This window comes from Podarcis pityusensis (assembly GCF_964106645.2).
Source record: "Podarcis pityusensis genome assembly, chromosome: 12".
In the NCBI taxonomy this organism is placed as follows: domain Eukaryota; kingdom Metazoa; phylum Chordata; class Lepidosauria; order Squamata; family Lacertidae; genus Podarcis; species Podarcis pityusensis.
The window spans coordinates 526,092-550,412 of record NC_138037.1 but is presented as its reverse complement, the minus strand read 5'-3'; the positions used below and the strand labels follow the sequence as shown (position 1 = coordinate 550,412).

The 24,321-nt window shown below is 55.3% G+C and overlaps 1 protein-coding gene across 1 annotated transcript in view; it reads right to left on the bottom strand.

Annotated features, from left to right (window-relative positions):
• Positions 1-2,002: 2,002 nt before the first annotated feature.
• Positions 2,003-24,321, bottom strand: part of KCNH2 (potassium voltage-gated channel subfamily H member 2) — an 84,147-nt gene continuing 61,828 nt past the window's right edge. Inside the window, exons 6-15 of the mRNA XM_080975401.1 lie at positions 20,532-20,957; positions 16,736-17,123; positions 15,786-15,985; positions 14,364-14,616; positions 10,306-10,499; positions 10,077-10,176; positions 9,482-9,760; positions 6,997-7,192; positions 5,981-6,176; positions 2,003-4,492 (exon numbers count right to left, since the gene is read on the bottom strand). Of these exons, the coding sequence (XP_080831527.1) occupies positions 4,301-4,492; positions 5,981-6,176; positions 6,997-7,192; positions 9,482-9,760; positions 10,077-10,176; positions 10,306-10,499; positions 14,364-14,616; positions 15,786-15,985; positions 16,736-17,123; positions 20,532-20,957 (2,424 nt within the window). The 3' untranslated portion in view covers positions 2,003-4,300. The remainder of the gene's footprint in view (positions 4,493-5,980; positions 6,177-6,996; positions 7,193-9,481; positions 9,761-10,076; positions 10,177-10,305; positions 10,500-14,363; positions 14,617-15,785; positions 15,986-16,735; positions 17,124-20,531; positions 20,958-24,321) is intronic.

Below are 24,321 nucleotides of genomic sequence, written 5' to 3'. Positions count from 1 at the left end.
AGATCAAAACCATAAGGGGAGGGAAACATAAGGGTCAGACTGAGTCCAAACCAAAGGCCAGGCGGAACAGCTCTGTCTCGCAGGGCCCTAGTCTCTTGGGATAGAGCGTTCCACCAAGTCGGGGCCAGTACTGAAAAGGCCCTGGCTCTGGTTGAGACCAACCTAATCACCTTGTGACTTGGGACCTCCAAACTGTTGTTATTTGTGGACCTTAAGGAGCACAGGAGAGGCTGTGCTGTAGGTAGGGGGCCCCTGAAGCTTGAACTGACTCTCAAACTCTCGGTTTGAGTTGTGTGACTCCAGCTGGGTCTTCCTGATCCCAAATTGTTGAGAAACATGGACTCAAGTTGCTTCTGGAGCCCTGAAGCTGAAGGTCCATTTATTTCAGAGTCGATTCACCCCTGATATGGGGACCCCCTTTTAAGGCGGGGGTTTCCTGACAATGCCAAACTATTCGGGGTGGGGTGCAAAACTACGAGGGTCTGTGGGGAGCTCCCAAGAGACCTCTCCAAACCAAGCGAATGGTCACCCAAAGGGCAAATGCAATTTTATGGGGTGTAGTGGTTGGAGAGTCAGGCCAGGACCTGGGAGGGCAAGGTTCAAATCCTCCCGCTCAGCCATGAAGATCAGTGGGTGGCCTTGGGGGCCAGTAAGGCCTCAGCCTTGCCTCTTTCATGGAGTTGTTGTGGGATAAGATGGGGAGGAGGAAAACTAGGTATGCTCCTTGGAGGAAAAGCGAGATATAAATGCAACCCATCAAATACGTGACAAGTGACACACTTTGGTGCAAAGCCCTTGGCCCCTTCAGGCAAAGCCTTCTGAGGGGGCGTCTGTCACACCTTTTGTGGGAGTGGAATTGTAGAGCTGGAAGAGACCCCAAGGATCATCTAGCCCAACCCCCCGTTTGAAGGAATTTACTGGTTTGAAGGAATTTATGGTTTGAAGGAACTCTATAAAGATTCTCTATTGCGTATGTACATGGTCATTGTGTTGCAAAGATGTTGCTGGCGTTCTCTTTGTAACACATGGTTTTGTTTGGTTACTTATTGCTATCCCAACTCCCTGGAAAGCAGGAATCTGCGTGAAAGGAATCCAACCTCTGCTTAAAAACCCTCGAGGGAGGAGGTGTAACTTGAAGCCATGGGTTCGAGTCCTACCCTCTGGAGCAGAAAACAAGCTTGCTCCATCTGCCATGTGGCAGCCCTTGAGATATGGGAAGGTGGCTCTCATGTCTCCTCTCAGTCTCCTCTTTTCCAACCTAAACATCCTCAGCTCCTTCAAGCGTTCCTCATCAGGCTTAGTTTCCAGACCCTTCATCATCTTGGTTGCCCTCCCTCACCCACCTTCCAGCTTGTCAACATCCTTCTTAAATTGTGGTGCCCAGAACTGGACACAGGATTCCAGGCGTGTTCTGACCAGGGCAGAAGAGGCAGGGATGGACTATGACCTCGCTTGACCCACACACAAGACCTCTGTTGATGCAGCAGAGAAAAGCATTCACCCTTTTTTTGGCAAATTTGTTGAGCATCTCCTCAATTCCTCCATCCAAATAATTTATAAAGACGTTGAAAAACAATGGACCCAGGACAGAACTTTCACACATACCCCAATTTGTCACTTTTTCCAGGATGGAGGGCAGAGCATTGGGCTGTTAGCCCTCCCTAGCCCCTCCCTCCACAAATTATCTTTTAACCCTTTCCTAGCGTTCCTGGGGAGCCGGCATACAGCTTACCACAGACCTTCTGATCAGCAAACCCTAGGCTCTGTGGTTTAACCCCCAGCGCCACCTGCGTCCCTTGCATTCCTGCTTAGCATGAAACAAATCTGGTCTCAAAGGAAGCACTTGGAGTTTGCATTTCATGGCTGGTCCTACCCCCCCCCCCCCAACCCCAGTGCCATTTGCAGAACGCAAGGGCTGCCTCCTCTTTGAGGCTGCCAAATCCCAAGCCCCCCCTGCCCCCTCCCTATGCAGGTGGATCAAACACACAGAAAGCGTGGCAGGGCAGGCATCCAACTTGAAGTTTATTGGGCATCGTTTCCTAATGCTGAGTACAGCATGCAGGTGGGGGGGGGGAGATGGGGGTGTCACGTGCATGTAGACAGGAGGGTCCAGGAGGGCAGGAGGGCGCAAGGCCCTTGGGAGCACCCGTGGCGTTCAAGGAAATGGGCCCCCCACTGATGGAAAAAGAAACGCCCTTGCCCCTCTTTGGAAGAAAGTGTCTTGTTTGTGGGGGAAGAGTTTAACCAATGCTTCCCCCTCTCGTTGGAGTCAAGCGGGAGATGCAGCCAGCACAACCTCCTTGCCCCAACTCCTATTTCTGGGGGCTGTGGATCTTATGGGGGGGCAGAGAGAAAAGTAGGGGTCACTCAGATGAGATGCAGCCCTGCTCCCTATATGCAGTGAAATGAAAGGACAGGAAGATCAGGGGGGAGGGAGAGGAATTCAGCCGGGGGGGGGGGCGGGGGCGGGGAGAAGCCCTTTCAGACAACCAAACCTGGGAACTGTGCACAAGCCCCCACTTGCCTTTAGAGAGGGGCTGCCCCACAGCTTAAGCTTCTCCTGTGGGGATCTCACCTCTGGTGGGGAGCCTATGGGGGGAGGACTACTCACTTTCCTTTGACACCTGTCAGGTGGGGGGGTCACTTTCTCTTCCAGGTCCTCCCCCAGCCTCTCCCTCTCTCCTGCCCCCCCACCTCATCTCCTTCCTAGCTCTGTGGGCCCCCCTGCAGCCCCACACTGCACTGGGAGAGAGGCTGGTGAGAGCCCACAGCCCAAAACCTGCCTGCTGTGGCACTTCTCCCCATCGCCCCCCACAGAAGATGGACCCACCGGGATGACTGGAGAGACTGGGGTCAATGGGAAGGGCTGGCATCTGAAGTGGGGCTTCATGCCCCCCCCCGCCTCCAGAGGGCTGGCTCTAGGTGTCGTTCCCCCACACCAAGGGTCAATGGCTATGAGTGGGCACCCACAGAGGCAGATGGGGGCTGGGAGTGGGGCAGACCCCCTCCCCATTATTGCAAGGGGTTGGACTAGCAGTTGGCTCCTTACCTCTCTCGCCCTGATCTTGCCACTGTGATCCACGGGACGGTCACCTCCAGACTGGATTATTGTAACTCGCTCTACGTGGGGCTGCCCTTGAGACTGACCCAGAAACTCCAGCAGGTGCAGAATGCTGCAGTGAGACTCCTTATGGGGTCCTCGCTGCGAGATCACATTCACCTGGTGCTATACTAGCTGCACTGGCTCCCGGTGGGGTACAGGATGAGGTTCAAGGTGCTGGTTTTAACCTTTAAAGCCCTATGCAGCCTAGGACCCTCGTACCTAGGGGACCGCCTCTCCTGGTATGTCCCACAGAGGACCTTACGGTCTTCAAACAAAAGCATCTTGGAGGTCCTGGGCCACAGGGAGGTTAGGCTGGCCTCAACCAGAGCCAGGGCCTTTTCGGCTGTGGCTCCGATCTGGTGGAACGCTCTGTCAGAAGAGACTAGGGCCCTGCAGGACTTGACATCTTTCTGCAGGGCCTGCAAGACAGAGCTGTTCCACCTGGCCTTTGGCCAAGGCACAGCCTGACCCTCTCTCTCCTGTAATCCTCACAGAACTCTAGCCCAATGGTTGCCATTAATTTGATTTTGAATTGATTTTAAAATGAATTGATTTTAGAATGCTGTGTTACTTTTATTGTTGTTAGCCGCTCTGAGCCCGGCTTTGGCTGGGGAGGGCGGGATATAAATAAAATTTTATTATTATTATTATTAGATGACCCTCCTGTTCTGTGCTTCTAAGCTAAGAGAGACCCCAGAAGGACCCACCTGGGCCAAACAGGGGGAGCCTCCCTCTCCTGGCCCCCCAATGCAGCCCCACCTTCTCCCTGGACCCCTTGGGTGCCCCCCCGCTTCCCCCCCGACCCCTCCTTGGACCCACGGGTGGCTCTGCATGTCCTGCTGGTCTGATATGTTTGGGGATCACAAGGGAGGGGATTCTAACCCTTATCAGTATTATTAATAATAGTTGTTATGAGTCATTATTACAACCGCTACTCCTGCAAGCAACCAGTCCGCTCGCCGCCGTCCGCACCAGCCAATCGCCTGGCGGTCACCACGGCGACTGGCCCACCCCTGTTAGGCCAGCTAACATCACAGTGGGTGGGGGGGCTGCCCCTCCTCTGGCCACGCCCCCTGGGCAGCCAATCACCACCATCCTTGAGGCTCATGGTGCGCCCCCCTCTCAGACCGTGACGGGTGGGGGGCCGCTTCCAACTCCCAAAAAGGCCCTCCGCTGGGGCCGCCTCTGCAAAGTCCATTAACTGCCGGGGTCCGAGCAGTGTCTGTGCAAGTCCGCGGAGAGGTCCGGAGGGGCCGGCGGCCGAGGGGGGGCGGGCAGCTGCCCTGGAAGCGAAAGGCGCCGAGGGGGGGCGGGGGGCAGCGGGTCCACCAGCAGCACCACGTCCCGGGGCTGGGCTGAGTCCACGCAGGGTCCTGGGAAATGGGAAACCTGAAGGGGGGGGGGAGAGAAAAAGAGGAGACAGAGTCAGTCCAGGAGGAAGAGGAGGAGGAGGAGGGACCCCTGGGGGTAGGAGGATCCTCTCTCCCCCTCCCCCAATAGCTGTCAGGGGGGCTCCAAGGGGTTGGGGGCACATACACAAGACCCCTGGAACCAAAGTCCCACATAAGATGTGATCATCCTGCACTTAATTCAATTTTTATCTCCATTCACTTTTTTCTAACCATAGTTTATCCTAAAATCCCCCCCCCAACATATTTTGGTGTCTTTTTGGAGCCAACAGCTGCACTGCAAATTCCTGGGGAATCCACTTCAGAACGTGAGGAGAGCCTGCTGGATCCGACCAGGATCCCGCCTAGTCCAGCATCTTGTTCCCCTGTGGGAGATTAGAAGCCTAACCTAAGTAATGCATCTTCTTGCTAGTTCCCACGAGAAGCGGCTTCGGCTGGATCTACACACAGGAAAACCCCGCTATAAATAACTAATTGTTATGAAGGAATGGGTTTCAGCGCAGTTAGTTTGAAACTGACTCAAAACCCCCCTTTTTCTTCTTTCTCAAAAGAACATTTATAAAATGCATTAACTCGAGCTGTTGAGCAAATGCATAACAAGAAGACAGCTGTATAAACAAAGCTCTCTCCTTTATCAGTCACGGCAAAGGGTGACCTTGGCTGTTCCAGTGGAATAGGGATGACATGTCTGAGTCTTACCTTACCACACTCTGACGCACAGACCTAGTCCAGGAACAGCGCCAGAGTGTGTTCTTGGAGTTGGTGACCTCTTTCTCCAAGATAAGAGCATAGGAACAGAAATACCCTTATATGGTCAAGAGTACAGGAAGGAACACCCTTTTATGGTTAAAAGTACCGGAGCAGGAACATCTGTGATGTCAACCTGCGTGTATAAGCTGACGTGGTTGGATTCCTGGGGAAGGGGGAGAGGGTGCCTGGAGGATATATATACTGCATGAAATCTCTCATTTCTTTGGACTTGCTGTGGACTGACCACACAAGTGCCTTTCTGCTGCTCCGGAGAGCAGGAATAAAGAACTCTTTCTCTGAAGCAACCCTCGGTGTCATTTGACTTCCTTCCTCCCGTCCAGGAGCAATGCAGAGCCCACCAATCGGTAGAGTCTAATAAGGCTACAGTTATAACAAAAGGAAAAAAAAAAGCTATGTGAAATTGCATAGAAAGGTTTTGTGCTCTACAGCGCCATCTGGTGTTGCATGTATAACGCATTAAAAACACTTTTTTGACTAGCTGAGTCCTAAGTCATTTGAGCTGTATGGCTTAGGCAGAGCCTGAGACCATAGAAAGGCAACTGGTAGAGAGGGCTTTGCGTGACATCATCTCCCCTCCTCCCTGACCAGCGTTGGAGGCAGACATGCCTCTGCTTGCTCCAGCCTTGCCCAAATCCCTGGAGCTGGTCAGGCTGCAAATACCAGTCTTTTGCCTGCCTGGCTGCCTCCCTCCCCTCACCTGAGCTGGGGTGTGGAGCGCCTGAGGCCGGGTGGGGCTGATGGGCAGGGGGGGCTCCCCTGGGGCCGGCCCGGGGCCCGGGGCCACTGGAGGCAGCGGAGAGGAGACAGCGCTGTAGGCAGGAGGCACCAGCACAGCCTGGCGCTGGAGAAGCTGCAGGATGGCCGACACGTCCGCAGTGAGGCGGCTCTCCAGCCTGGAGGGAGAAGAGAAACACAGAACTGTAGAGTTGGAAGGGACCCCCAAGGGACATCTAGTCTAACCCCTTCGCAGGGCTGGAACCACAGCTGTCAGCGGCTCCCAGCTGGTTGCCCAGGAAAGTATAAAGACAAGGAAAAGTTTCTTACTGTCCTTTTTTATTTCAAACTTTACAGAGAGAGGCTATAGAACCCAGCCTCTTGGATCTCCATCTCCCCAATCTCTCCTACTTCCTCATTCATCATCATCATCACCTCCTTTATGGGTGCTGCTACGTGCCCCCCCGTCTTCAAGCTCTTTGCTCTTCTATTTTTAAGGCACACCAGGTTCTGGTGACTGGAAGCGGTTGCGGACGCCACATAACACCGGTCCTGAAAGACCTATATTGGCTCCCAAGAAGTTTCTGAGCACAATTCAAAGTGTTGGTGCTGAACTTGAAAGCCCTAAATGGCCTCAGCCCAGTAGACCTGAAGGAGCGTCTCCATCCCCATTGTTCAGCCCGGACACTGAGGTCCAGCTCTGAAGGCCTCCTGGCGGTTTCCTCCCTGCGAGATGTGAGGTTACAGGGAACCAGGCAGAGGGCCTTCTTGGTGGTGGCGCCCTCCCTGTGGAACTCCCTCCCACCAGATGTCAAGGAGATTAACGACTATATGACTTTTAGAAGACATCTGAAGGCAGCCCTGTTAGGGAAGCTTTTAATGTTTGATGTTTTCTTCTGTTTTTAATCTGTTGGGAGCTGCCCACAGTGGCAGGGGGAAACCTCTGCCCCTCCCCCGAGGGAGCCCTGATGGGTGCCCCCCCTGCCCCCCCTCCAATACCTGTTGAGCTGCTTCTGGAGCAGGTCCAGGCGAGCCTCCAGCTCGCAGCGCTGCCTCCGGCCGAGGGGGACGCTGCTGCCCAGCGGGATGTTGAGGGCGGTGTGGGCAGGGGCGGGGCAGCGGGGCAGCTCTTGGTACTGGTGCCCACGGCTCTCTCCCCAGAAGCTGAAGATATTGGACACGCCTGAAAAGGCCCCTGCGGAGAGGAGGAGGGAGAGAAGCCAGAGAGTGGCGGGACTGGAAGGATCCCAAAGAGTCATCGGAAGAATCCCAGGCAGGGGGGCCACCAACAGCGTTCAAAACTAGCCGGGCGCCGGGCGCATTTGGCGCCAGGCAACCGGCTGTTTGCAAGGAAGTGGAGATGTCTAGTCGTCAGGTTTGGCAACTAACATCTCCAGCCAGAAATTTTACAGTTTGGTTTGAGAGTTGCGGTGCTCTGGTATTATTTTGTGTTCTGCTTTGACCTTCTTCCGGCTTTTCCTCTGTAGAGTCATACCTCAGGTTACAGACGCTTCGGGTTGTGTGATTTCAGGTTGCACACCGCACAGAACCCGGAAGTACCAGAACAGGTTACTTCCAGTTTTCGGCGCTTGTGCATTAATTGTGCATTAATTTGGAACTAATTTGTGTAATTGGGTTTATACTGGAAAAATAATTGACAATTATGTTTGCTAAACAGGCACATGAAGGGGTTAAGACCCAGAGAGTCCTTTAATTCCTAGAGGGCGTTCTGTGAAGTGACATCCTTTGTTTGCACAGGCAGGGAAAAGACAAGGGCTCTTAACCTTTTGTACTTCCGCCTGAAGAACACTCTATTTGTCGTCATGTAGCCTGGGATCAGATGCAAGGTCTGATCTCCCAAGCACAGGCACCATCTTTTATCTCAACCATGTATTTTTAGTAACTTATTGCTCTCTGCTGAATCCTGTGCAAGACTTTCAGGTAAGTAAACATTATATTTTTCATGCCTTATTTATGTCTATGTCTAGCTCTGGCTAAGATTACACAGCCTTAGTTCCTTACTTCCAGTTTAAATGCTGTGAAGGGTGGTATATTTTTAGCTCTGCAAAACCAATACCGTATTTTTGTATTTTTTCACTCCATAAGATGCACTTTTTTCTTCCTAAAAAGTAAGGGGAAATGTCTGTGCATCTTATGGAGCGAATGTGTGGTCCCTGGAGCCGAATTGCCCAGGGGCAAAAAGCAGATCATGCTCTTTTTTTTTTTTTGAAAGAGGAAGGGGGGTGTTGAAACAAAGCCGCTGATCAGGAGAGAGATAAGGGATGCTAGAGATAAAGGAGGCTGCCTGGGAGGGGGGAGGTAAGGACAGCAAACTTGCAAAGAGAGGAGACAGGAAGACTAAAGCAATAAGGAGAGAAATTAGAAGAAAAGGAGGAGCAAAAAACTGCTCCAGCTAAGGAAAAGACACTAAGGCAAACAAGAGGGAAGGGAGTGTTGAAAGGAAGCAGCTGATCGGTGGGATCAGAAGAGAGATAAGGGACCCTAGGAGTGGGGAGGTAAAAGCCCATGGATCCTAAGGATTTTTGCATTGGGTCACCCCAAATTCACCATCAGATCACATAGCATGTCCATGGCTAAAGCCTGTACCAAGAAAATCACGCACCCACTGTTGCCTGGGGCCGCAATGGCGCAAAAATGTGGTTACAAAGCATGGATCCACATGGACCCTCAGGATGTTTGCATTGGGTCACCCCAAATTCACCATCAGATCACAGGTCTGTGGCCACAGCATGAACCACAAAAATCATACATCCATTGTTTCTTTCAGAATATTTTTTTCCTTCTTTTCCTCCTCTAAAAACTAGGTGCGTCTTATGGAGCGAAAAATACGGTACTTTGAATTTCCTCTCCTACCGAATAAAATCCATGAGGTGTGTGGGATTGCCAGCCTCAGGGTTTTAGGACACCTGTATCAATGCTACTGGGAATTTAGGACCAGAGCTGTGAGAGACCAGCACCCTCCTCAGGGATCTGGGAGAGATTCAGGGAGCACCTCTTTACACTCAGAGTAACTCATACGGAAACTGCCTGGGAAATGTGGGCTGCATTGGTCTCACGAGTTCCTGGGATTAGGAAGTTGGGGGGGAGGGGCTCTGCCAGGGAAACAAGCCAGCTGCTTTGACCATCTCAGACTAGGAGAAGGCAGGTGGGAATCACAACCTCTAGGCTGCTAATTTGGGGGTTGTGGCAACAGGACTTGCCCTGCCCCCCTGGCTTCATCCTGTCCAGGGCTGTAGATGGGGGTGGTGAGGTGGGCCCCCGCCAGGGGTGCAGGCGATGGGGTGTGTGTGTGTGCAAAATCAGCTAAAAATATGTCCATAAATATAAATATTGATTATTGCCTCATAAGAAAAGGTTTTTAAAAGAGGGTGAACTGAATGGGGGGGTTGGAGGAAGGGGCGCAATCTGGACCGTTCTGCCAGGGGCGCAAGATCACGCGGCTCCGGCTCTGACCCTGTCCTACCTGAGAGTGGATTGCAGACGTCGCTGCGTTTGGGGTCCGCGGCTGCAGGGGAGGGGGGCTGGCCGGCAAGGTCCGTGGGGTGGAAAGGCGACAGCTCTGGGGCGCTGGAGACGGGGACGGGGGTCTCCTCCTCGTCACTGGAGGGCGGGCTGGACGCCACGGAGCTGCTGAGGCAGGGGTCCCATTTGGGGGGTCTGCGGGGAGCCCCCGGAGCTTGGCAGTTCTGGCCGACGTCCAGCACTTTGGGCTGGCCTTTGCCTTCCCCCGGAATCTCCTCATCTGTGCGGAGAAGGAGAAAAGGATATTGGCCGGCCAGATCCAGTGAGTGGCAGTGCAGTGCAGTGGTTAGAGTGTTAGGCACCAGGACCTGGGGAAGGCCAGGGTTCAGATCCACCTACCTGGGGGCCAGTCGCAGCCTCCTCTCAGCCTCGCCTACCTCGCAGGGTCGTTGTGGGGTTTAAATGAGGAGGGGGAGAAAGCTCCTCCCAGCTGAGAGACCCAGAAGTAGCCGCTACAGGAGCACCCATGGGAAAGGGAGCACAGCGGGTGTTGGGAGACCCCTTGAGGTCATCCAATCCAACCCCCACCTACTTACCTTTCTCGGTGCGGCGGCGGAAGGAGAGCTTGCGGCGCCGCAGGCGGTTGAAGCCGCCGTTCATCTCGTCGCTGCTGGGCGACCCCGGAATCATGTTGGTCTGGAAGAGAAGGGGTGGCCGTGAGAAGCGTACCGGGGGGGTGTCTCCCAGGACCCCCACCTTTCTGGCCCTGAGCTGGCCGGCCACAGAAGCCCACCCCCCTCGGGTCTCCCAGAGGCGACAACTCACGTCGCGCAGGTTGAAGGTGATCTCTAGGTTGGACCAGAAGTGGTCAGAGAACTCGGGGTACATGTCCAGCACCTCCAGGAGGTCCTCGCGGTGAATCTTGTGCAGGTCGCAGTAGGTCAGGGCGCGCACGTCTGCGTTGGACTTGCCGGGCCGGGCGTACAGGTTGAGGGGCTCCCCAAAGATGTCGTTCTTCCCTGGGAGGGAGGAAGAGAAGGGGGGGGGAACTGAGCCCTTGCGCAGCCGGGAGAGGCGCATAGAAGGCCACACAGGAGATTGCCCTCCTCGTCATCCTCTCGCACCCAGAGCTGGCTCTGCTGTTCCTCCAGAAAACCCCCTCTGCCCCTCCTCCACCCGCTTCTCCCTCTGTGGCCATGATCCCAGGCTCAGCTTCAGTGGCTCCTCAGTGGCCCAGAGTGCCTTCCATCACCTTCGGCTGGTGGCCCAGCTATGCCCCTATCTGGACAGGGAGAGCCTAACCACTGTTCTCTATGCTCTGGTATCCTCAAGGTTAGATTACTGCAATGCATTCTACGTAGGGCTGCCTCTGAAGACGGTTCGGAAACTTCAGCAGGTGCAGAATTCAGTGGACAGGTTGCTCAGCGGAGCAAGACACTTTGAGCATGTTACACCGATCCTGGTCCAACTGCACTGGCTACCGATTAGTTTTTGGGCCCAATTCAAAGTGCTGGTTTTGACCTATAAAGCCAGGGGTCAGAAAAAATAAAAATAAAGCCAGGGGTCAGCAACCTAAGGCCTATGGGCCAGAAGCGGCCCACGGAGGTCGTTTGACCGGCCCACAAGCTGTCCCCAAACTGAGCTGCCCACTTGCGTGCTGCGCTAAACCAGCGCAGCGCGGCGACTCGCTTCCGCGGCGCTGACAATTGTGTCTGCGCAGACGCCAAAAATTGTGCCTCGGGATCTCTGTGGGAATGATCCGGCCCAGGCAAGATATACCTTGCTGACTCCCCGTATAAAGCCTTAAATGGCTCAGGACCGCAATACCTCAAGGACCGCCTCTTCCCATATTAACCTACCCAGACCCTGAGATCACATTCTGTGGCCCTTCTTCATGTGTCTCCTCCTTGTGAAGTCCGCAGGGTGGCAACACAAGAACAGGGCCTTCTCTGCAGTGGCTCCCTCTTTGTGGAATGCTCTCCCCAGGGAGGCTTGCCTGGTGCCTTCATTATAAATCTTCAGGCTCCAGGCGAAAACGTTCCTCTCCTTAGTTGGAGGCTTTGGAGCAGAGGTTGGATGTCCCTCTCCCAGAGGTGCTTGAGCTGAGATTCCTGCATTGCAGGGGGTTGGGATAGATGACCCCTGAGGGTCCCCTCCTATAATTTTATGATCCATTGGAGGTTTTTAAGCAGAGATCGGATGGTCATTAGTTGTGGCAGCTTTGCTTGGGATTCCAGCATTGCAGAGGCTTCTTGTGGGGCTGGAAGGGACCCTGAGGGTCACTGAGCATTGGAGGGAGTTGGTCTGGAGAACCCCCTGGGGGTCCCTTCCAATTCTACAGTTCTGGGGCAGCTGCGTTTGGGCCCCTTCTCTGCCCGTCACTGCTCCTGGCAAGCTTTCTTGCTGCTGTTACTGGCTGGGGCCACAGTCCCAACCTTCCTGTGCCCTGGCGACCACATGGCTCGTGCAGGAAAGGAGCTGTTTGGGGTCGGGGAGTTGGCCCAGCAAGTCACGAAATCCTAGGATTGTACAGTTGGAAGGGACCCCAGGGGTCATCCAGTCCAACCCTCTGCAAAGTGACAGCAGACTGAGGAGTGGGGCGTGTGTCTGGCGATCTCCACCAGGCAGCAGGGACCTCCCTCCTTGCCAGCAAAGCTATTCGTAGCAGCCTAGATGCTGAGGGCGGCAGGCAGTTCTGGGTGGTGCTGAGTCTCAGGAAGGTCGCAGGGGGGCAGGAACGAGGTGGGGAGAAATGGGCAGCTTTGAGCAAGGCGGGTTCAGGGAGCCGAGAAGAGCTGCCTATAAATATCCTGGGATGCTCTGCTTCGGTCCCAGGTGAGGCAGCTGCGTCTCAGAAGGAACAGCAGAGACTCATTAAGCCGGATTTCGTCTCTGCAGGGCGAACAGGAGGCCCGATTTATTTGAGGGCGGCTTCTTCCTCCTGGGCTCCGGCCACCTTGGAAGCAGGAGCCAGAGGAAGGAGAGGTCACCGGGAGGCCTGGTTTCCTCTGGAGGAAACCGGGCAGAGAGACCCGCCAGGAGAGTCTTCTGCCAAGGCTTCTCCCGGAAGCAAGCTCTGCTCAGGTGCCCGACCCCTTGCAGAAGAGCATCAGAAGAGGCTGCAGGATCTGTCCTGAATATTCCAGCTTTCATCTTCCTTGGATGCCCAGGAGTTTGAGTGTTACAAGAGGGGGAGAAAACAGTCTCTCTGTCCGCCTTCCCCACGCCAGGCATCCTTCCTTAAACTTCTATCATTGCAACCTTTCTTCAGGCAGAGGGCCTTCTCAGTGGTGGCGCCCGCCCTGTGCAACGCCCTCTCATCAGATGCCAAGGAAATAAACAACTACAGTCATACCTCAGGGTAAAGACGCTTTGGGTTGCATGATTTCAGGTTGCACACCGCACCGAACCCGGAAGTACCAGAACAGGTTACTTCCGGGTTTTGGTGGTTGCGCGTGTGCAGAAGCGCTGAATCGCGACCCGAGCGTCCACTGTATCTGACTTTTAGAAGACATCTGAAGGCAACCCTGTTTAGGGAAGTTTTTAATGTCCAATATTTTCTCGCTTTTTATTATTATTATTATTATTATCATCATTAATTCTGTTGGGAGCTGCCCAGAGTGGCTGGGGAAACCCAGCCAGATGGGAGGGGTATAAATAATAAAAATAAAATAATAAAATCATCCTCATCACCACCACCATCATCATCATCACCGGGGAGTCAGAAGCTGCTGGTCTGTTTCGCTCAGTGTGGTCTTCACTGACCGGCAGCCATGGCTCTCCAGGGATTCAGAATAAAAAAAATCCTTCCAGTAGCACCTTTAAGACCAACTAAGTTAGTTCTTGGTATGAGCTTTCGTGTGCAAGCACACTTCTTCAGATACACACAGGGATTCAGAGACTGCCTTTTCTTTGAGCCCTGCCTGGAGATCCAAAGAATTGCCAAATCACAGAATTGTAAAGAATTCTTCATGGGAAAGATCTTTCAGATGGGGAGAGTCGTTTGACCGTGGAACAGGCGACCTCAGAAGATGCTTCACTCTTCTTCCTTGGAGGTTTCAAGCTGGAGGCCAGGGGTTTCTTGGCTCTCATTCCTGCATTGCAGGGGCTGGACCAGATGATCCTTGGGGGTCCCTTCCTCCCCTCTGATTCTATGAGCCCCTCACGTTCTGACTTAATGAGGGCCTGAAAAATCCTGCTGGAAACATGAGGTGGGGGCATTCTGACTCACGATAAACCAGATAAAACGCAGCAAAATTCAGTGGGTCTTCTGCTCCTTGAGCCTTCCAATCTCTCCTGTCATGTTAAGTATAACTGTTTAATTGAACATTGAAATGGAAAATAGCTCTGTATGTGTATTGCTGAAGGGAACATGGGAATTTCCATTGGAGCTTGCATGGTGCCTAACAAGTTGATAATCAATTGTTGATGTACCTCTGCTAGCTCTTGCAGGAGGTGTTTAACCTCAGATCACCTGGGAGGGGTATTCAGTTACAAATCTCCATTTTGAGGGAGTTGTCTTTGTTCTCAAGCCACCATAGAAGAAAGGCAAGCAAATGAGTCTTGAATACAATTGTAGAGTTGGAAGGGACGCCAAGGGTCATCTAGTCCAACCCCCACCCCCGCCTGAAGAGAAAGCAGCTCCAGGGGTGAGACAGACCTGCAATTCCTGGTGTGTTTGAAGTAGTTTTATATTTGTAAGTTGAGCCTATGCCTGGAGAAGCATGTAGCTTGTAGCACCCTTTGTTTCTGTGTCTGTTTGAAGAAAGTTCCGTAAGCAAAGCTTTGGGAGCATATTTTATTCCAAGCGGAGTCGGTTTTCCTTCATCCGATTGCTGCGTGACATTAATATCTGCCATAGGACCCCCTCTGCGCCCCCTCACCTAGGATGGCCACGACCACGTCCCCCCGCAGGATCTCAATGGAGCCTCGGGAGATGAAGTAGAGGGCGGTGAGGACGTCTCCGGCGTGGACCAGCGTGTCTCCCGGGGGGGCGTGGGTGGTCTTGAACTTCATGGCCAGCGCCCGCAGGCACCCCTTGGTGGCTCCCTTGAAAGGGCGGCAGTTCTGCAGGAGGCTGCGGTTCAGGTGCAGGCAGATGTCCGCCTGCAGGCACTCGGGGAATCCTTTCAGCACCTGCAGGGGGAGAGAGAGGCGGGTTCGAATCAGCAGAGGAAGGAGCCTCTCCGCAAAAACAACCCTGGGCTCCAGGACGGTGTTGGAGAGGGAGGGACCTTTGCCAGCTGAGGTCCTCATTTGATCGTGGGAAGCATTCTGGGAGCTGTGTGACGGTGGTGGGTGGGGCTAGAGGCAAAGAAAATGGGGCCTATTGGACCTCTGTACCAGGCAAAAGACAAACACACATATGTCCAGGCCCGGCCCAGCCAGGCCAAACATCCGCTGTTCTGTTCCAACTTGGGTCCAGGGAACCTCAAGAACTGCCTGGACCCTTCTAATATCACTGAGATCATCCACAGGAGCATTGCTGGGCATTCCCCAAATCGGTGAGGCTCATTTGAAATGGAGCCTTCAGTCCTGTGGGACTCCCTGCCACTGGAGATCCAGCAGGCGCCTTCTGTGCCAATTTTAAACTCCTGCTGAAACTTTTTCTATTCTGCCAGACGTATGCAGGCAGTTAAGAAGGCATTCTTCCCCAGCAGCTGACCAATGCCTGCTCATAACTTTTTATTGTATAGTTAAAAAAAATAAATTCATTGCAAACCACTTTGATATAATTTCAGTGACACAGAGGTGTACAAACATTTTTAGAAATAAATAAGTGCTCGCCCCAAATATTTACTGTTTTACTTATTTAGTAAAATTGATATACCTCTTGATTGTAAAAATAAAATAAAAAACCCCACAAGGTGGTTTGCAAAAAAAGATAATAAAATCAAGAAAGCAGACAACCATAGTTTAAAACATACAAAAAGTTAAAATACTAAGACAGGTTAAAACTCTCACCACCTTTCTAAGCATCCCTACAGGTTTGTTGAAGCAAGAATGTTTTTAGCAAGTGCCAAAAAGAACACAGGGAAGGCGCCTGCTTGGGGTCAAGAGGCAGGGAGTTCCCAAGGGCAGGTGCTGCCACACTAAACAACTGAAAGCATACAAATGCGGAAAACGGGTGTTTTGTGGCACTCACAGCCGTGCCCACTCCACTGATCGAAGCGTTCAAGGGGGCGCATGTGGGGCAAGGTGATCTCGCAGGTCGTAGGGAGCAAGGAAACTTGGCTGCTCTCACGATCCCAATGCTCTCCCCGCCCCCAGCTGGCGCTGCGCATGGAGAGGCCCGGCCCACTCACCGCGTTCATGTCGATGCCGTTGGTGTAGGACCAGGCGTGCTGGAAGTACTCCTCCAGGCGCTGGCGAAGCGGGTTGGGGATCTGGTGGAAGCGGATGAACTCTCGCACCCGGAGCATCTGGGTGTGGTAGCGGGCCGTTCCCGAGTAGAGGCGCTGGATGATGGCCGACACGTTCCCAAAGATGCTGGCGTACATCAGGGCTGCAGAGAAGAGGGGGCACTGCGTGAGGGTCTGTCTCCACCCCAACTCTTCCCACATGCAAGGTGGAAATACCTGCCCAGCAAGGCCTTCAGCCTCTCCTGAAACATCATCTGCCCCTCCCTCAATACCTCAAGGACCAGGTCCGGAGGGTGGCAACACAAGAACGGGGCCTTCTCTGCAGTGACTCCCTGTCTGCGGAATGCTATCCCCAGGGAAGTTTGCCTGGCGCCTTCATTACACACCTTTAGGCGCCAGGCAAAAGCCGTCCTTTTTAACCAGGCCTTTGGTTGATCTTATTGACATCCCATACCCTTTTAAAATGTGGCTTTTTTGGGGGGGGGGTGTTATTGGGTTATTGCTCTTGAGTTGATTTTATATGTTGTGGTCTTGTTGTGACCCGCCCTGAGACTTCCAGGTATAGGGTGGTGTAGAAGTCAAATTAATAATAATAATAATTTCAATCTCCTCCCTCAAAGAGCTTCTCTCAGTCCACCAGCCTTGTGTGTCTGAGCAGAGGCTGCTTGCAGAGGTGCTTTCTGGCCCAGAATGGCAGGGAACCTCTGGAACTCTCTGCCACTTGACAATCCCAATGACTGGGCGTCCTCTGCCGGGGAGCCCATCTAGCGGCAGAGTGGGGGGACGGGATGCCCTGAGTGTGTTTGGGGGGTGGAGAATGGCCGAGCCAAACTGCGCCTGGCCTCCATCGCCTGCCCCCGCCCTGCCCCACGGCCCTCGCGCCCCACACTCACATCCGATGAGCATGACGCAGATGGAGAAGATCTTCTCGGGGTTGGTGTTGGGGGAGACGTTCCCGAAGCCCACGCTGGTGAGGCTGCTGAAGGTGAAGTAGAGGGCGGTGATGTACTTGTCCTTGATGGTGGGCCCCTTGTGGGGGGTGCTCTCGTTGTAGGGCTTGCCGATCTGGCTGCCCAGCGAGTGGAGCCAGCCGATGGTCTTGTCCTCCATGTTGCCAATGGCGTACCAGATGCAGGCCAGCCAGTGCGCAATCAGGGCAAAGGTGCACATCAGCAGGAAGAGGACGGCCGCCCCGTACTCCGAGTAGCGGTCCAGCTTGCGCGCCACTCGCACCAGGCGCAGCAGCCGCGCCGTCTTCAGCAGCCCAATCAGGGTGGTGGTCTGGGGGGGGGAGGAGAGGGGCTGTGAGGGCACGAGCAACAACAACCCCCCACCGCCACTCCAAATTGGGTTACGTGTCACAGAACCGTCAAACGATGTCACTGTGATCCCTGTGTTGCAGGGGGTTGGAATAGATGGCCTTTGGGGGCCCCTTCTAACCCGACAGTTATGTGAGTGAGAAGAGACACAAGGGGGACGATCTGCATCAAGCTCTCTGCCTGACCGAATGCAGGATTCAGATCCTGTGGGGCAAAATGCCCCTTTGGACCCCCCTCCCCTGCAAAAAAACCCACACATGGGCTTTGATTCCACTGCCTTAGAAATTTTGGTTTGCTGATTCCTTAATACAGTGGTACCTCGGGTTACAGACGCTTCAGGTTACAGACGCTTCAGGTTACAGACTCCACTAACCCAGAAATAGTGCTTCAGATTAAGAAACTTGCTTCAGGATGAGAACAGAAATTGCATGGTGGCAGCAGGAGGCCCCATTAGCTAAAGTGGTGCTTCAGGTTAAGAACAGTTTCAGGTTAAGAACGGACCTCCGGAATGAATTAAGTACTTAACCCGAGGTACCACTGTACTGTACTCTGTTGCAAATTGGGTTGCTTTCATATGCCGGTTTCTTGGGGGTCCAGAAAGCAATATACAGTGGAACCTCAGTTTTCAAAGATAATCTGTTCCAGAGGTTTGTTTGACTTCCGAAACGTTCGAAAACCAGGGTTCAAAGGGCTGTCAGCAAGTTCAATGGGGAAAAATAAGAAACACGCCTAGGAAGCCGTTCAACTTCTGAGGCACGTTCGAAAACAGAAGCATTCACTTCCGGTTTTTCAGCATTCAGCTTCCAAAACGTTCGGCAGCTGAGACGTGTGAAAACCGAGGTTTGACTGTATAAATAACTGCCACTCCCCATCCCTCTTCTTATTCCAAGATGCCCAACGGATCTTGCAAACTTCCCTTAGGAGACTTCGGGGCGAAAGGGGCTCCCCATCTCCCACCCGTCCATTTCTTCCTCTTCACTTGCTCCCTCAGAGTCATGAGCTCCCATAAGAACCTCAGAAGAGCAGCAGCAGGATCAGGCCCAAGGGGGCCCACCAGTCCAGCCTCCTGCCCCCCACAGTGGCCAGCCAAGGGGAGGCCCAAGCGGGATGGCAGAGCAACAGCCGTCTCCCACTCTTGGTGGCTACTATCCTCAGGTAGACTGACTCTGTCCATGGAGGCTCCATTTAGCCCACTCCAATGTCCCACCTAGGGACGCAGGTGGCGCTTTGGTCTAAACCACTGAGCCTCCTGGGCTTGCCGATCAGAAGGTCAGCGGTTCAAATCCCCGTGACGGGGTGAGCTCCCGTTGCTCGGTCCCAGCTCCTGCCAACCTAGCAGTTCGGAAGCACATCAAAGTGCAAGTAGATCTATAGGTACTGCTCTGGTGGGAAGGTAAACGGCATTTCCGTGCGCTGCTCTGGTTCGCCAGAAGCGGCTTAGTCATGCTGGCCACACGACCCGGAGGCTGTATGCCGGCTCCCTCGGCCAGTAAAGAGAGATGAGTGCCACAACCCCAGAGTCGGCCACGACTGGACCTAATGGTCAGGGGTCCCTTTACCTTTACCCTTTAATGGCCCACCTAGTCCAGGGTCCTGTTCTCTCTGTGGCCAACGGGATGCTCCACGGGGAATCCTGGATGGTGACCCACCCTGGGTCCAAATGTGATCCAGCCCCGTTCGGAGGACTCACAGCCCCGGCTGCTCTGAGTCTCCCCCCCCCCAGGAGCGGAAAGAGCAGACCCCCCAGGTGCGCTTCTCCCTGGGTCCAGAGACCCCCCCCCACCTCCCAGCCTGCTCTCCGCAGCCAGGAGCAGACGGGTGCCCCCCCAGCTGCTCCTCTGAGGCAGCCGCCATCTCGGCTGGCGCACCTGAGCCTCACAAATTCTCCTCCGCCTCCCCCCCCCATGCACCTGGCGCACAGGATGGGGGGGCCTCCCTGGGGGCCAGACCCAGTTTCCTCACCGGCTCCTGCCTCTCTAGCTGCCCTGTGAGCATGTGCAGGAACCGTGGGGAGGGGGCAAGAGACGTTCTTTGGGGTGCCAAGATTGCAGCCTCGCATCCGAAGCAAAATCCCTCCCGGTCCTGGCCGATGGAGGCCTTGAACTCCCCACAGAGACGGGGACGGGGGAGACGGGTTGAGCTGAGATGGCAGGGGGTGAAAAGGACAGACACCCCCTCCAGCCACCCCTTCCTTAGGCTCCTGTGGCCGCCACTTCCCTGCCTCCTGGGCAGGGAAGCTGAGATAGGAAACCGCATAGCCAAACGGCACCATAACCCTTTTTGTTCCCCACAACTGAATGCCTAGACGCCCCACGGATTAGCTGACCATGGGGCAGCGCAGCAGCCAAAGAGGCGTTTGGTGCCCTGAGACCCCACAAGCCAGCTGACGGCCACGGCACAGCAGCAGCATCTGCCGGCCAGGTGGAGATGTCAGTGGCCAAACCCGGTGACCAGACATCTCTCGCAAAAGGCCGGTTCCCTGTCGCAAAATGCGACTGGCGCCCAGTCAGTTTCAAACGCGGAACACCAGGACTGAAGGACGTGTCTCAAAACTGCACCCTACCACACAGCCCATCCGGCTGCTCCGGGTCGCCTGCACTGACCGCCAGCAATGCCTCTCCAGGGTTTAGGCAGGGGAGACCCCCCCAGCCCCGGGCGGAGATAATAAGAACCTGAGAAGAGCCTGCTGGATCCGGCCAACTGCCCATCAGGTCCAGCACCCTGTTCTCACAGCGGTCAGCCAGAAACCCACAAGCAGGATCTGAGCCCCAGAGCCCTCTTCCCTCCGGTGGTTTCCAGCAACTAGGATTCAGAAGCATTGGGGCCTCCAGCCATGATGGCTGGTAGCCATTGACGACCCTCTCCTCCTCCATGAATTTGTCCAATCCTTTTTTAAAGCCATCCACACTGGTGGCCATCCCTGTCTCCAGTGGCAGAGAGTTCCATAGTTTACACTGCATCTGCCATGAACCCTGAAGCCATTGGGGACTGAGCCTGGGACTTGTCCTTCTCTCCTTCTCCATCCACAGCTACCTGGAGGGGCTACCTGCCATCTGCCCGCCACCCTCTGCAGCCCCCACTTCCAAACTTTCTATGTACACAAGAGTTCAGGACCTTTCCATGACAGAGATCTGACAGTTGGATGTCTACACAATAGGGAAAGTCTGCATCTGTTGAATTCCTGCCTGTCCTGCAGCCACCGAAGGCACTGCCCATCCTTTTCACAAAAACCAAACCCTCCGCTTTCTGTTGCCCTCGCCTTGCCCCGGAGCAGGAAGAGTGTTTGGGGACATTCCGTGACCTGGCGGCCGCTCAAAGGGCCCTTGCAAACAGGAGCAGCACCGAAACGCCGGGCTTTTTGCGACTCTACCTCTTCGGAGCCGGAGCCGAAGATGAGCAGGTCGAAGGGGATGGCGGCCACCATGTCGATGAGGAACCAGCCCTTGAAGTAGTGGATGGCGATCTTGGCCGGGTGGCTGACCACCTCCTCGTTGCAGTTGACGTAGGTGGTGCGGAAGTTGATGAGGATGTCGATGATGAACATGATGTCCACGATGAGGTCGACCACGTTGAGGGGGCTGCAGGAGTAGCCGCAGAAGCGCCGCGCCTGCTCCTCCCGGTCGTGCAGCAGGAAGGCGGCCGAGTAGGGCGTGAAGATGGCCGTGTAGATGACCAGCAGCAGGATCAGCCAATCCCAGACCGCCTTGAAGGGGCTGTAGTGCAGGATGGTCCACTTGTGGATGCGGGGCGCCTGCAGCTTGTACTCCGGGAGGACGTCAGCGCCCAGAGACAGGACCTGGGGATGGAGGGAAGGGACACGGGGGCCATCAGAGAGAGAGGCAGAATCACACCCCCCGGAAAGGTGCCCCCCAGTGACCCCAGCAGAGTCAGCTTCCATGCCCATCCGTCAGGAACGCTTCGGTTGCCATTCATGCGCCGCAGGGGGTTGGACTGGATGACCTTTGGGGGACCCTTCCAACCCTACAGTTCTGTGATTCTCCCATCAGGCCCTGCTCTCCCGATAAGATGTGACAGAGGCCGTGGCCTGGCTGCAGGGGAGGGACCGCAGTAGTGATGGATCAGGCCCCGGGAGGCCGGAACAGCACCCCCCTGCCACACACACTGAGAAGCTGAAGGAGAAAAGTCACCAGCTCAGTAAAGCGACCATGGCTTGGTTGGTTGGGCAGCCTCATGCCAGGGATCCTTGAGCTGAGATTCCTGCTCTGCCCGGGGGTTGGGCTGGATGGCCCCTGGGGTTCCCTCAAAGCTCTACGATTTTGCCATCCCTTCTGCCTCCTTCTCCTCACCCCAGGATGGCCTCTGTGGAAAAAGGAGGGGGGTCCCCACACCCAGTCTCCGTGGGCGATGCAGCCGTGGGCCTCAGTCCCCATTCAAGGAATGGCAGGCTTTGCAAGGGACCCCTAAGGGCCATCTAGTCCAACCCGGGAGCTGAAGCATCGCTGGCAGATTCAGCGCCTCTTTCCTCCTCCTCCTGCCAGCTGTCTCAGGCTAAGGTGGGGAGACACACACCACAAACGGGGGGGGGGGGGAGAGCCAGCTGCTTGCCCCCCCACCCAGGGAGACCCTGAGCTATTTGTTCCCAGCATGCTTTGCTGCGCCCCCCTTCCCTGCTGCTGCTGCTGCTGCCTCCGATTCCCCAGCCGGCTGCCCCAGGAGCACCTTCTATTTATAACCTTCCTGGCCATCCCATGCCAGGGTGCCCTCCAGACGGGCAGCTAATTCCTCCTGGCTCTGAAGGTGCGGGGGGGGGGTGTCAGCAGCTGGAGGGGGGCAGCAGCTGCACAGCCACCTCTGGCCCCTCTGCCAAAAGTCCCAGGAATGGAGCGTCCTGAAAACGAGCCTTTTGCCCCCCGCCCCTCAAGCTGCCACCCCCCAGGGGCACCTCCCCTGACCCTGGCAGACTCCCCACAAAAGACTCCAGATCATGCTGCTTAGCTAAAGGGTGCTGAGCACCACCCTCTGGGGGGGGGGGCAAGGTTGAATTTGGCTCTGGTCACAACATGGTGACAACAAAGCACTCTGCACATCCTCAGGGGAACCTACAAATTCAGTATGGCTGCCTTGACATGGGTGGGTGTCCTACTCAGAGTAGACCCACTGGAAATCATGAGCAGGAGCCTTTGGGGTCGCTGCCCAAAATTCAAAAATCGGTTCCGCCACTGCACTCCCCCACTCCCTGGCCGGGCTTTGGCTCACGAAATGGGCAGACAACTTGCCACCCAGTTCAAACTGGGTCACTGGCATGTGGAGACTGGCTGGGTTCTTGCAAGGAGCCCCTCCACAATTCCTGCTCTGGGGAGACCTTTTCCCTGCATTGCTCTGTCACTTCAGGTGAGCCCAAGACACCCCAAAGACACCCTCCTTGCAATGCTCCCAGTCAGAGCTGGAACATGGGACACAGCAAGAGTGCCTCTGAGCACAGGCAGAGTGTCCTCCTCTCTCTGCAGTGCAATCCATCAAGCACAACAGCGCCCCCCACTCTGCTAGGAGCAGGGAGAAGCCCTTGTTCAGGGAGACATCAAAGCAGCCCAGAAGCCCCCTAACCTCTCTGGTGGGGAACTGCTAAGACCCCAGGTGTCTCTCCAGCCCATCAGCGGCTGGGTGCTGGTCTGTTCTCCTCCGCTGCCTCCCCCCCCACCTGAAGCCCCCTCCCCACCCACAAGGCAGCACCTGCACCCCCATCAGGATGGGATCCCAGCCCAGAGATGTCCTCAGGGCCACAGCAGAGACCTAAACCACAGCGACATTTTAAAAATAACAAAAAAAAATCAAGCAAGTGCCTCTGAGCACACACAGAGCGCCTTTCCCACGTGACGGTGCAACCTCGGAAGACTTACGTAAGCTCAAAGCTCCCCGGAGGAAGGATGTGCAGCCAAACAGCTTTGCCCCACCTGACCCTCTGCTCCACGAAGCGCCAGAGCGGGTGCCCCCCCCGCCCCCCCAACCACCAGGAACGAGGAAGGGCTGGAGGCGGGGGTGTGTGTGTGTGTGTGTGTGTCACTCTGCTCCCTTTCATCCTCAGGCCCACACCCAAGCCCCTCTCCCCAGCGAACCCTGAGAGGCGCAGTGGGATGTTGGGGGACCCTCGCAAATCCACCTTCCTGAACAGCAGCTCCAAGCGGCTTTCGAACTCGGATCCCTTGGCGTCTGGCCAGCTCACTCTCCCCTAGCTCAGCCCCAAAGCTGAGTCCACACCGCAGCCAAGAGTGCCTCTGAGCATATAAAGAGTGAGCATCCCTCTATGCAGCCGTAAGAACTACAAAAGAGACTGCTCATAGCTGTCAACGTTTCCCTGTTTCAAAGGGAAATTCCCTTATTCTGAATAGGATTCCTCGCAAGAAAAGGGAAAAGATGACAGCTATGAGCCTGCTGGATCAGGCCAGTGGGGGACCATTCAGCCCAGCCTCATGCCCTCCCAGGGGCCCACCAGATGCCCCAATGGGAAAACAGCAAGCAGGATCCAAGCCCAGAGCCCTCTCCCCTTCCAGCAGCTGGGATGCAGACGCCATCCTGGCTGGATCCATCCAACCCTCTAATCTGTATGCTTTACTTGAGATTCCTGCCTTGCAGGGGGTGGACTAGAGGACCCTCAGGGGTCCCTTCCAACTCTATGGCTCCAAAGCCACCCACCCCTCTTGTGGGAGGGAGTTCCACCGTTTAACTATTTGCTGCCTGAAGAAGTCCTGCCCCATTCATCCCAGTTTAGCGATAACTCAGCCCCCCAGCACCTATTCCTTCCATAAATAAATCAGAGAGCGGACCCCACCCTCCCACTTCTGCCCCACGGAGGACAAATGGAGACCCTCCCCTCCTCCCACCCCCCGGGGGAAAGCGCCTACCTTGTCTCCCTGCTCGCCATCCTGGGCCCTGGCTCTGGCATGGGCGCCGCTGCCGCTGTCCAGGCACAGGCAGGTGCCACACAGGGAAGCTCCAGGCATGGGGGGCGCTCCGGGCTGGGGGGCAGCGGTGGCAGCGGCAGGGGTGCCCGAGAAATCCTGGAGCAGCTGCAGGAGGGAAGCTAGCATCCTCTTGCGAAGGCGCTGCCGCCCGCATGGCGCTCAGCCCCAGCTGCATGCCCGGTGGGGGGCACCCAGAGGGCAGGGGGCGGGCGACCCTCTGGTGCCTGGGGCGCTGGGCAT